This window comes from Leucoraja erinacea, chromosome 22 (genome assembly GCF_028641065.1).
Source record: "Leucoraja erinacea ecotype New England chromosome 22, Leri_hhj_1, whole genome shotgun sequence".
NCBI classification, from domain to species: domain Eukaryota; kingdom Metazoa; phylum Chordata; class Chondrichthyes; order Rajiformes; family Rajidae; genus Leucoraja; species Leucoraja erinaceus.
In genome coordinates, this window is record NC_073398.1 from 1,059,727 (window position 1) to 1,072,500 (window position 12,774).

The following is a 12,774-nucleotide window of genomic DNA, read 5'->3' on the forward strand; positions in this document are numbered from 1 at the left end:
CCGTCCATATGACTGTTACTTTGCCAAGGTACTTGGGTCACTATAATCAAATCATGAATGTACCCACTGAAGCTATATCACAATTAAGGTGGTGGGCAGACATATATTTGGCATAGTTTTCAGCCCTATTATCATCACCAATCCCAACTTGGTTATTAAAAACCGATGCCAGTACTTTAGGCTGGGGAGCAACTAAACTCCATATCCAGCACAGGTAACAGATGGACCAATTCACAAACATCGTTACTACACATACCGGGCATCAACTACTTGGGATTGGTGATCGCCTATTGGGCTAAAAAGCATATGCATTTCAAATGCAGCACGTACATATGTGGTTACGGATTGATAATACTATGGTGGTGGCTTATATCAACCATATGGGGAGCATAATAATCATTATTGTGCAACAAATTGGTCAAACAAATCTGGCAATGGTGTGTCAAAAGACATTTTAACTATCAGCTGCCTATGTCCTAGGAAGCTAGAACACAGTGGGAGACACCAAGTCACGGGGTAAAATTTATGATTACATTGAATAGATGTCAAACCCAAAATATCTGCTAAAGGTATTAAGCAGTTTGAAAGCCAGATATCAATTTGGTTGCACAAGACGGAATCACCAGTAACCTATGTATGTGACTTAGGAACCAAATTAGAGGCAGCAGCGATAGATGCCTACACGCTGGAAGGGGGAATTTCTGCTTTGCCTTCCTCCCTTCTGCCTCATCAGACGGGCACTTCGCAATACAGATGGGATCTGTCTCCGAGATATTGAACGTGCCCGACCGGCCTACACAGCCATGGTTCCCAGTTCATCACGACACGGTGGGCGAGTCACCTATGGATTTCCCTAGTGGACCATGGTTGCTGACTCAACCCAGTATCAGGCACAAGCCACCCATGCCAGGGAAACATCAAACTCCTGGGTGCAGGTTTTGAATAGACCTTACCAGGGACTGGGATTATCCAAAGGAACCATTACCACCATGTCGGCATCCCTGCGAACAGTCACTAAAAGCTAACATGGGTAAAATACTGCCACGACGCAGGGACAACGAACTATTCAACCACTGACGTATTGGAGTTCCTGGAACATCTACACCATGACTAAAAGGTGAGTTACAGTGCCGTAAATACAGCATGGAGCGCCTTATCTGCTTATCTAAAACAGCATGTCAGCAGAGCATGGGATCCCATATCTCAGAGAAAGGCACCAGCCAGATCCCTCAGCTTGCTCAATCTATGTTAAAAACGCTCATGCTTATGGCTCTAGTACACGCTCACAGAGTCCAGTCACTCCATAAGACTAGACTGGATAACATGGTGATTACCCCAGACGCATCACATTCATATTCTAGGTCTGGTAAAATCTAACTCGCAGGTATATGGGACTAGGCGAGGTTATGAGTTCGGCACGGACTAGTAGGGTCGAGATCGCCTGTGTTTTTCCGTGCTGTAATCGTTATATGGCTATATGGACCAGGAACGCCCAATTCACTGGTGGGATTCCGGGCCTACCCACCAGAGTCCAGGTTGAGTGTGGTGACCCATCTACTACTATATATAGACACAACCCACAATCTTAGAGGGAGAGGAAAGCCTATGGGTCAACCACAGAAACCCCAAGACGGGGTACGAGCCAAACCACTCCAAGGTGGCTCAAACAGGTACTGAAAGCTGCCGGAATAGATAATAATACATTTTAATCCCATTCCACTAGGGCAGCATTGGTATCAGCGGCTGAACGAATGGACATCCCGGTTGACCACATTCTCAATACGGCAGAATGGTCAAGGGAACGACGTTCAGAACATTTTTTATTATAAACCGTTGATAAACCTGATTTAATTGCAGGAAGAATATTACAAACTGCAATATTAATTTAAGCTCAGGGGAGCTCTTTATGTTGTTATTGTTAACAAATACCTTTCTGTTTCTTGTGAAAGCAGATCCACTGGTTGATTACGATAACACTTCCTCCCTCAAAAACTTCGGCAGTGAGTGAAATAAAAACTGTTACACGGTTTGAAATCACAGACCTTTGAAGTCTTCACGGAATCACTCACGTGACTCCGAAGTAAAATAGTAAGATTAAACGAGTACTTACCAGTATGAAGTTTGATCTGTATTTTATGAGGAGTTACGGTGAGGTATTACGTGCCCACCGCTCCCACCCTCAATATATAGATCAAACTAATAAACTGATGTCTCATGATCTTTACTATCTTACTTCAAATATTGTGTCTATCCTGTGATTTCACACCGCTGCTTCGAAGTATGCCGCACATGCGCACTGCGCTGGGATCTTCACGTAATCCCTCATCGTAACTCCTCATAAAATACAGATCAAACTTCATACTGGTAAGTACTCGTTTAATCTTACTATTAAACTTTTTTCCCTCAAACCTTATTGCTACGCCCTCTAGTGTTGGTCATTTCCACCTTGGGAAAACAGGTTACGACTGTCTACCCTATCTATGCCTCTCATCATTATATCCAATCTCCCCTCAACCTCCAATATTCTAGAGTCTCTCCAACCTCTCCCTGTAGCTGAAACTCTCTAACCCAGGCAGCATTCTGGTAAGCCTCCTCTGCACCCTCTCCAAAGCTACCACATCTTTCCTGTAATGGGGCGACCAGAACTACACACAATACTCCAACTGCGGCCCAACCAAAGCCCTATAGAGCTGCATCATGACGTCCTAAATGTCACAACGCATCATAAAGGGGTAGCAACCAGGGGTCCAGTAGCAAGACCCAAAATTCCGGAGATCCAAAATAACTCGGACAGCATCTCTGGAGAGGAGGAAGAGGTGACATTTCGGGTCGAGACTCTTCTTCAGGCTGAGAATCAGGGGAAAGGGCACAGAGGGGGGGCAGTGAGAGAGGGTGTTGCACAACTCTCGCCAGAGAGAGGAAGAGAACTTTTTCATACCTTGAGGAGATTTCGCAGTGGAGAGACAAAATGCAGAGGATGGAACTGCAGACGCTGATTTACATCGAAGATAGACACAAAATGCTGGAGTGACTCAGCGGGTCAGGCAGCATCTCTGGAGTGACATCAGGAGAGTCATAGAGTGATACAGCGTGGAAACAGGCCCTTCGGCGCAACTTGCCCACACCGGCCATCATGTCCTAGCTACAATAGTCCTGCAGTTGGCTCATATCCCTCTAAACGTGTCCCATCCATGTACCTGTCTAAATGTTTATTAAACATTGTGATAGTCCCTGCCTTAACTACCTCCTTTGGCAGCTCATTCCATACATCCAACACTGTTTGCATGAAAAGGTTACGCCTCGGGTTCCTATTAAACCAGAGGACCAGAGGAAGTAGTTGATTGGGTGCAACCCCAGGTTTGCATTTCTGCTTTCAGGTTAAGGGTTCAGTGAGTTAAGGGTTCTGTGAGTTGTGAGTTAAGGGTTCAGTATTTATTAGTAAAGATACAGTTTAAAGGATAAAGATTTTTATAGTGTGACGGAGTTGATTTAATTTGGGAGTAAGATATGTCAGTGGAGATTGGCCCTGTGGTTTGCGCAGCCTGCAACATGTGGGTGATCAGGGATATGGTCGGTGTCCCTGGTGACTACGTTTGCAGGAAGTGTGCACAGCTGCAGCTCCTGGCAGACTGCATTGAACGATAGGAACTGCGGCTGGATTCATACTGGAGCATCCACGACGCTGAGAAAGTCGTCGACAGCACGTACAGCGAGTTGGTCACACCGCAGGTAAAAGTTAAGAGGACAGAAAGGGAACGGGTGGCCAATAGCCAGCAAAGCAGTAGGCAGGTAATGCCAGAGTCCCCTGCGGTCATCTCCCTCCTAAACAGATATACCATTTTGGATACTGTTGGGAGAGATGGCTCATCAGGGGAAGGCAGCAGCAGCCAAGTTCATGGCACCATGGGTGGCTCTGCAGCATAGGAGGGGAGAAAAAAGAGTGGAAGGGGAATAGTAATAGGGGATTCAATTGTCAGGGGAATAGATAGGCGTTTCTGCGGCTGCAAACGAGACTCCAGGATGGTATGTTGCCTCCCTGGTGCAAGGGTCAGGGATGTCACTGAACGGCTGCAGAACATTCTGGAGGGGGAGGGTGAACAGCCAGTTGTCGTGGTGCATATTGGCACCAACGATATAGGTAAAAAAAAAAAGGGATGAGGTCCTACAGGATGAATTTAGGGAGCTAGGAGATAAGCTTAAAAGTAGGACCTCAAAGGTAATAATCTCTGGATTACTGCCAGAACCACGGGCCAGTCAGAGTAGAAATAGGAGGATATTGCAGATGAATACGTGGCTTGAAAAATGGTGCAAGAGGGAGGGATTCAAATTTTTAGGGCATTGGAACCAGTTCTGGGGGGCAGGTGGGACCAGTACAAACAGGACGGTCTGCACCTGGGCTGGAATGGAACCAATGTCCTTGGGGCAGTGTTTGTTACTGCTGTCGGGGAGGATTTAAACTGATGTGACAGGGGGATGGGTGCAAGAGCAGAGAGGCAGGGGGGTGTAAAATGAGGGTAGAAGCAATAGGTAGCAAGGTGAAAAGTAAAAGTGGCAGGCAGACAAAACCAGGGCATAAATCAAAAAGGGCCACTTTTCAACATAATAGTATAAGGGGTAAGAGTGTTGTAAAAACAAGCCTGAAGGCTTTGTGTCTCAATGCAAGGAGCATTCGTAATAAGGTGGATGAGTTGAATGTGCAGATAGCCATTAATGATTAGATATAGTTGGGATCATGGAGACATGGCTCCAGGGTGACCAAGGCTGGGAGCTGAACATCCAGGGATATTCAATATTCAGGAGGGATAGGCAGAAAGGAAAAGGAGGTGGGGTAGCGTTGCTGATTAGAGAGGAGATTAACGCAATAGAAAGGAAGGACATTAGTTTGGAGGATGTGGAATCGATATGGGTAGAGCTGCGAAACACTAAGGGGCAGAAAACGTTAGTGGGAGTTGTGTACAGGCCACCTAACAGTAGTAGTGGAGTTGGGGATGGCATCAAACAGGAAATTAGAAATGCGTGCAACAGAGGTAAAACAATTATAATGGGTGACTTCAATCTACATATAGATTGGGTGAATCAAATTGGCAGGTGTGCTGAGGAAGAGGATTTCTTGGAATGTATGTGGGATAGTTTTCTAAACCAACATGTAGAGGAACCAACGAGAGAGCAGGCTATTCTAGCCTGGGTATTGAGTAATGAGGAAGGGTTAGTTAGCAGTCTTGTTGTGCATGGCCCCTTGGGCAAGAGTGACCATAATATGGTTGAGTTCTTCATTAGGATGGAGAGTGACATTGTTAATTCAGAAACAAGGGTTCCAAACTTAAAGAAAGGTCACTTTGAGGGTATAAGACGTGAATTGGCCAAGATAGACTGGCAAATGATTCTTAAAGGGTTGACGGTGGATATGCAATGGAAGGCATTTAAAAACTGCATGGATGAACTACAACAATTGTTCATCCCAGTTTGGCAAAATAATAAATCAGGGAAGGTAGTGCATCCGTGGATAACAAGGGAAATCAGGGATAGTAGCAAAACAAAAGATGAAGCGTACAAATTAGCCAGAAAAAGCAGCCTACCAGAGGACTGGGAGAAATTCAGAGACCAGCAGAGGAGGACAAAAGGCTTAATTAGGAAAGGGAAAATAGATTATGAAAGAAAACAGGCAGGGAACATAAAAACTGACTGCAAACGTTTTTATAGATATGTGAAGAGGAAAAGATTAGTTAAAACAAATGTAGGTCCCTTGCAATCAGAAACAGGTGAATTGATCATGGGGAACAAGGACATGGCAGACCAATTGAATAGCTACTTTGGTTCTGTCTTCACTAAGGAAGACATAAATAATCTGCCGGAAATAGCAAGGGACCGGGGGTTAAATGAGATGAAGGAACTGAGTGAAATCCAGGTTAGCGTGTTAGGACACCAGAAGTGGTGTTAGGTAAATTGAATGGATTAAAGGCCGATAAATCCCCAGGGCCAGATAAGTTGCATCCCAGAGTACTTAAGGATGGGTGCAAGAGCAGAGAGGCAGAGGGGTGTAAATAGTGGATGCATTAGTGATAATTTTTCAAAACTCTTTAGATTCTGGAGTAGTTCCTGAGGATTGGAGGGTAGCTAATGTAACCCCACTTTTTAAAAAGGGAGGGAGAGAGAAAACGGGGAATTACAGACCAGTTAGTCTAACATCGGTAGTGGGGAAAATTCTGGAGTCAGTTATTAAAGATGGGATGGCAGCACATTTGGAAAGTGGTGAATTCATTGGACAAAGTCAGCATGGATTTATGAAAGGTAACTGACGAACCTTATAGAATTTTTCGAGGATGTAACTAGTAGAGTGGATAAGGGAGAACCAGTGGATGTGTTATATCTGGACTTTCAGAAGGCTTTCGACAAGGTCCCACATAAGAGATCAGTATACAAACTTAAAGCACACGGTATTGGGGGTTCAGTATTGATGTGGATAGAGAAGTGGCCTGGCAGACAGGAAGCAAAGAGTAGGAATAAACGGGTCCTTTTCACAATGGCAGGCAGTGACTAGTGGGGTACCGCAAGGCTCAGTGCTGGGACCCCAGCTATTTACAATATATATTAATGATCTAGATGAGGGAATTGAATGCAACATCTCTAAGTTTGCGGATGACACGAAGCTCGGGGACAGTGTTAGCTGTGAGGAGGATGCTAGGAGACTGCAAGGTGACTTGGATAGGTTGGGTGAGTGGGCAAATGCATGGCAGATGCAGTATAATGTGGATAAGTGTGAGGTTATCCACTTTGGTGGCAAAAACAGGAAAGTAGACTATTATCTGAATGGTGGCCAATTAGGAAAAGGGGAGATGCAACAAGACCTGGGTGTCATGGTACACCAGTCATTGAAAGTAGGAATGCAGGTGCTGCAGGCAGTGAAGAAAGCAAATGGTATGTTAGCATTCATAGCAAAAGGATTTGAGTATAGGAGCAGGGACGTTCTACTGCAGTTGTACAGGGTCTTGGTGAGACCACGCCTGGAGTATTGCGTACAGTTTTGGTCTCCTAATCTGAGGAAAGACATTCTTGCCATAGAGGGAGTACAGAGAAGGTTCACCAGACTGATTCCTGGGATGGCAGGACTTTCATATGAAGAAAGACTGGATAGACTCGGCTTGTACACGCTATAATTTAGAAGATTGAGGGGGGATCTTATGGAAACTTACAAAATTCTTAAGGGGTTGGACAGGCTAGATGCAGGAAGATTATTCCCGATGTTGGGGAAGTCCAGAACTAGGGGTCACAGTTTAAGGATAAGAGGGAAGTCTTTTAGGACCAGGATGAGAAAATCATTTTTTACACAGAGAGTGGTGAATCTGTGGAATTCTCTGCCACAGAAGGTAGTTGAGGCCAGTTCATTGGCTATATTTAAGAGGGAGTTAGATGTGGCCCTTGTGGCTAAAGGGATCAGGGGGTATGGAGAAAAGGCAGGGATGGGATACTGAGTTGGGTGATCAGCCATGATCATATCGAATGGCGGTGCAGGCTCGAAGGGCCGAATGGCCTTCTCCTGCACCTATTTTCTATGTTTCTATGTTTCTAAACTTTCCCCCTTCACCTGAAACCTGTGTCCTCTGGTTCTCGATTCCCCTACGCTAGGCTGGAGGTGTTTCGTAATCTTGGTGTCAGGGCTGGTGCCGAGCTTAACTTCGAGAGCTGTGGAGAGGATGTTTCCACTAGTGGGAGAGTCTAGGACTAGAGGTCATAGCCTCAGAATTAAAGGACGTTCGTTTAGGAAGGAGATGAGGAGGAATTTCATTAGTGAATCAGTGGGATTCGTTGCCACGGAAGGCTGTGGAGGCCAAGTCAGTGGATATTTTTAAGGCAGAGATAGATAGATTCTTGATTAGTATTTGTGTCAGAGGTTATGGGGAGAAGGCAGGAAATGGGGTTAGGAGGGAGAGGTAGATCAGCCAAGATAGAATGGTGGAGTAGACTTGATGGGCCGAATGGCCAAATTCTACTCCTATCATACGATCTTATGATCTTGATCTATAGTCATAGAGTGATACAGCGTGGAAACAGGCCCTTTGGTCCAACTTGCCCATACCGGCCAACAAGTACCAGCTACAGTAGTCCCACATGCCTGCGTTTGGCAGGTGGGACTATTTATAGTTTATCCCGCCAAAGCTGTCCTATCCATGTCATGTATCCATGTGCTTGCATTGTTGTGCACTAGATGAGGCAGCTGACCCCAGTGCGGAGAGCTGAGGAGGAGGATGCCCGCATCAGCACCTACACTGGCTTCACTGAGAGGATACAGCAGAACCTTCACGTGATGCTGGCGTTCAGCCCCATCGGAGAGGCCTTCCGCAACCGGCTGCGCCAGTTCCCCGCCCTCATCAACTGCTGCACCATCGACTGGTTTCAGGTAATCATTCAATGACACAGTATTGCTTTGAAATGCTTTGCTTTGTGTACAACCTGGTAAACCCACGTGGCAGACCTCACCTGGGCGGTACACAAGTGTTGCCACGTTTCTGGCACCGACAAAGTTAGATTCAGATTCAGATTCAATTCAGTTATAAACAAGTTATAAACATTCACCGAATAGACCAGTCTACTGCCTGCCGCTACACTAGTCAGCAGCCCCCTCCCCCGCAACAGGGACCCCCTTCTTCCTTGGTCCCTCCACCACTGGGTCCCTCTTCGTTCTCATTGGAACCCCCGCTGGGTACCCCCTTTATTCTCAGCAGCTCCCCCACCGTCAGGTAGCTCTCAACCACATGGTTCCCCCTCCTTGCTCTCGATGGTTCATGCATTCAGCATCCAATGTCCCACCTTCTGCAATCTCCTTCATCATCTCCTCAACAACACTCCATTAAGTTAGTGAGACACAACCTGCCACGCACAAAGCCATGCTGGATATGTCTAATTAGTCCGTCTCTTCCAAATGGGAGTAAATCCCATATCAAAGATTGTCTCCAATAGTTTCCCCACCATTGACGTGAGGTTCACTGGCCTTTAGCTGCCCAGATTCTCCATACTTCCTCGCTTAAACAAAGGAACAACATTGGCCACTATCAGGACCTTGCCTGTAGTAGAGAAGAAATAAAGATCCACATCGAACCCCCACAATCTCCTCTCTTGCCTCCCTCAGTAAAACTGGGATAGATCCCATCAGGGCCCTGCCGATTTATCCACCTTAATGTTCTTCAAGGCCTCAGCAGTTCCTTGTTCTCCATCTCCAATACATATTTATATTCTCTACACTGATCTTGCATCTCTGGAGATAAGGAATAGATGAGGTTTCGGGTCGAGACCCTTCTTCAGACTCGTTCAGTGTAAGTGTAACCTTTGCCACTCTGCTCCATAGGCCTGGCCTGAAGATGCGTTGGAGAAAGTGGCCAATCATTTCCTGGATGATGTTGAGATGTCTCAGGAAATACGCAGTGAGGCCGTCTTCATGTGTCAACATTTCCATCAGTCGGTCGTCGCCCTGTCTGAAAGGTTCGTGTTTACAGATATAAATCAGTGGTGCAGCGGTAGAGTTGCTGCTTTACAACGCCCCCACACCCGGGTTCCATCCTGACTGCGGGTGCTGTCTGTACGGAGTTTGCACGTTCTACCCGTGACCTGTGGGGGGGTTTCTCCAGGATCTCCAGTTTCCTCCCACACTCCAAAGACGTGCAGGTTTGTAGGTTGATTGGCTTCTGTAAATTGAAAATTGTCCCTCGTGTGTGTGTGTGTGTAGGATAGTGTTAGTGTGTGGGGATCGCTGGTAGGAGTGCCCTACATGGGCCGAACAGACTGTTTACTTGTTGTATCTCTAAATGTCTAAAAGTCAAACCTTGTGAATTGAGTTTGACCCTATCACCACTGAGTGTTCCTATAGTTTGCTTCATTCAATGTGTCTATCTGTTTGGCTGTGAATTATTCATTGAGGAAGCCAGACTATTCCACTCATGACAGTCGTAATGCTATCAAAACATAAGGAAAGCAGAGCATGGAACTAGTAGAAGCTCCCATGCATCTGGGACTGCGGTGGTGGGAGAGATGTGCACTCTACATGGGCAGAGAAAACACTCTGGATGTCTAACATCCCACCGCCCATCAACGTCTCTACTTCCGTGCAAGGCTCAGGAAATTTGGCATGTCCCCAACAACTCTCACCAACTTCTACAGATGCGCCGTAGAAAGCATTTTATCAGGATGCATCAACACAATTTTAGCTCTGCATTCAACACCAATGTGCCAGAGCTACTACACTCCAAACTTTCCGAGTTGACTGTGCCTGAACACCTCTGTCGGTGGATCACCAGCTTCCTGGCAGACAGGAAGCAGCATGTGAGGCTGGGAAAGCACATCTCGGACCAGCAAACACTCAGTACAGGAGTACCGCAAGGCAGCATACTCTCCCCTCTCCTCAACCCTCTATACACCAACGACTGCACCTCCACTGACTCCTCTGTCAAGCTTCTCAAGTTTGCGGACAATACAACCCTGATTGGACTGATCCAGGATGGGGAGGAATCTGCCTACAGACAGGAAGTGTCACAGCTGGCGTCCTGGTGCCATCACAACAACCTGGAGCTCAATGCTCTTAAGACAGCGGAATTGATTGTAGACTTTAGGAGAGCTTCCCCTCCCCTCCCCCCACTCACCATCATACGTGTACAAACTTGGCCAATAAACTTATTCATTAAAATTATTCATTAGCTTGGTTTGCGAACAGCTCCATCCATGATCACGTGACATTGTGGACACAGCCCAGACCATCACACAAGCCAACCTAAACCAACCAGGTGGGCATGTGCCTGCACACTCCCAGAGTAAAGACTACCCATTCGCGGGTCCAGGCAGCGGGCAGTCGATGGCCGCACAGCGGTCGGCTGCCTGCCCCTTTTCCGGGGTTACGTCCGTGCCCGCGTGTCCCTAGAGAGGGAACACGCGGTGTCCACGGGGACACTGGAGGCCTTCTGTGAATGCTGGTCACCGGAGGAGGTTGAATATATTATTGATAAAAATGTTAATATTTTAATTTGATAACTTTGTTTGTAAAATGCCAATATAGGCATTATTTGATCGTGTTATTAATTTGTATTTTGTTTGTTCTGAATAAATTTTGTATGAAAAAAAAATAGTAAAGATTACAGAGGTTCAACTCCCTCACATTTCACTTCTGAACGACCAGCTGGTCATCCTTATATGAGTTTTGTTTAGTTCAGTTTAGTGACACGATTATTGTCACAAACGACTGAAAATCTTTTGTTGAGTGCTAAGTCAGCGGAAAGACAATACATGATTATAATCGAGCTGTTCACAGTGTACAGATACATGACAAGGGAATAATGTTTACTGCAACGTAAAGCCAGCAAAGTCCAATCAATGAGGGTCTAAGAGGTCGATAGTAGCTCAGGACTGCTCTCTAGTTGTCGTAGGATGATTCTGTTGCCTGATAACAGCTGGGAAGAAACTGTCCCTGAATCTGGAGGTGTGCATTTTTAACACTTCTATACCTTTTGCCTGATGGGAGAGGGGAGAAGAGGGAGTGGCCAGGGTGCGACTCGTCCTTGATTTTGTTATAGACAATACACAATGTGCAGGAGTAGGCTATTCGGCCCTTCATGCCAGCACCGCCATTCAATGTGATCATGGCTAATCATCCCCAATCAGTACCCCGTTCCAGCCTTCTCCCCATATCCCCTGACTCCACTATCTTTAAGAGCCCTATCTAGCTCTCCCTTGAAAATATCCAGAGAACCGGCCTCCACCGCCGTCTGGGGCTGAGAATTCCACACTCACAACTCTCTGTGTGAAAAAGTGTTTCCTCATCATCGTTCTAAATGGCTTACTCCTTATTTTTAAATTGTGGCCCCTGGTTCTGTACTCCCCCAACATCGGGAACATGTTTCCTTCCTCTAGCGTGTCCACTCCCCCTAATAATCTTATATGTTTCAATAAGATCCTCTCTCATCCCTCTAAACTCCACAGTATACAAGCCCAGCAGCTCAATTCTCTAAGCATAAGACCATCCCGCCATCGCGTTGCTGGCCTTGCCGAGACTGCATGAGGCGTAAATGGAGTTAATGGAAGGGAGGCTGGTTTGTGTGATGGTCTGGGCTGCGTCCACAATTCGCTGCAATTTCTTGCGGTCTTGGATGGAGCTGTTCCCAAACCATGCCGTGATGCACCCCGATAAAATGCTTTCTATGGCGCATCTGTAGAATCTGGTGAGAGTTGTGGAGGACATGCTGAACTTCCTAAGCCCAAGCGGATGATCTGCTGCTGTCTGTGTGGAGTTTGCACATTCTCCCTCTTGACTTCACGGGTTTTCTCCGGGCGCTCCAGCTTCCTCCCACATCCCAAAGATGTGCGGGTCAGTAGATTAATTGGCCTCTGTAAATCGGCTCCAGTGTGTGTAGAATGGATGTGAAAGTGGGATATGGTGGAACTAGTGTGAACGGGCGATCGATGGTTGTTGTCGACTCAGTGGGCCTAAGCCCAAGCGGATGATCTGCTGCTGTCCGTGTGGAGTTTGCACGTTCTACCTCTTGACTTCACGGGATTTCTCGGGCGCTCCAGCTTCCTCCCACATCCCAAAGATGTGCGGGTCAGTAGATTAATTGGCTTCTGTAAATCGGCTCCAGTGTGTGTAGAATGGATGTGAAAGTGGGATATGGTGGAACTAGTGTGAACGGGCGATCGATGGTTGTTGTCGACTCAGTGGGCCGAAGGGCCTGTTTCCATGTTGTATCCCATTACAGTCCAGCTGCCCTTGTTCCCATTCAGTTTCTCCATATCCCCTTT

At 46.5% G+C, this 12,774-nt stretch overlaps 1 protein-coding gene across 1 annotated transcript in view; it reads left to right on the forward strand.

Annotated features, from left to right (window-relative positions):
• Positions 1-12,774, forward strand: part of LOC129708029 (dynein axonemal heavy chain 3-like) — a 426,708-nt gene that overhangs the window by 260,480 nt on the left and 153,454 nt on the right. The window contains exons 53-54 of the mRNA XM_055653570.1: positions 8,204-8,395; positions 9,341-9,474. Coding sequence (XP_055509545.1) covers positions 8,204-8,395; positions 9,341-9,474 — 326 coding nt within the window. The remainder of the gene's footprint in view (positions 1-8,203; positions 8,396-9,340; positions 9,475-12,774) is intronic.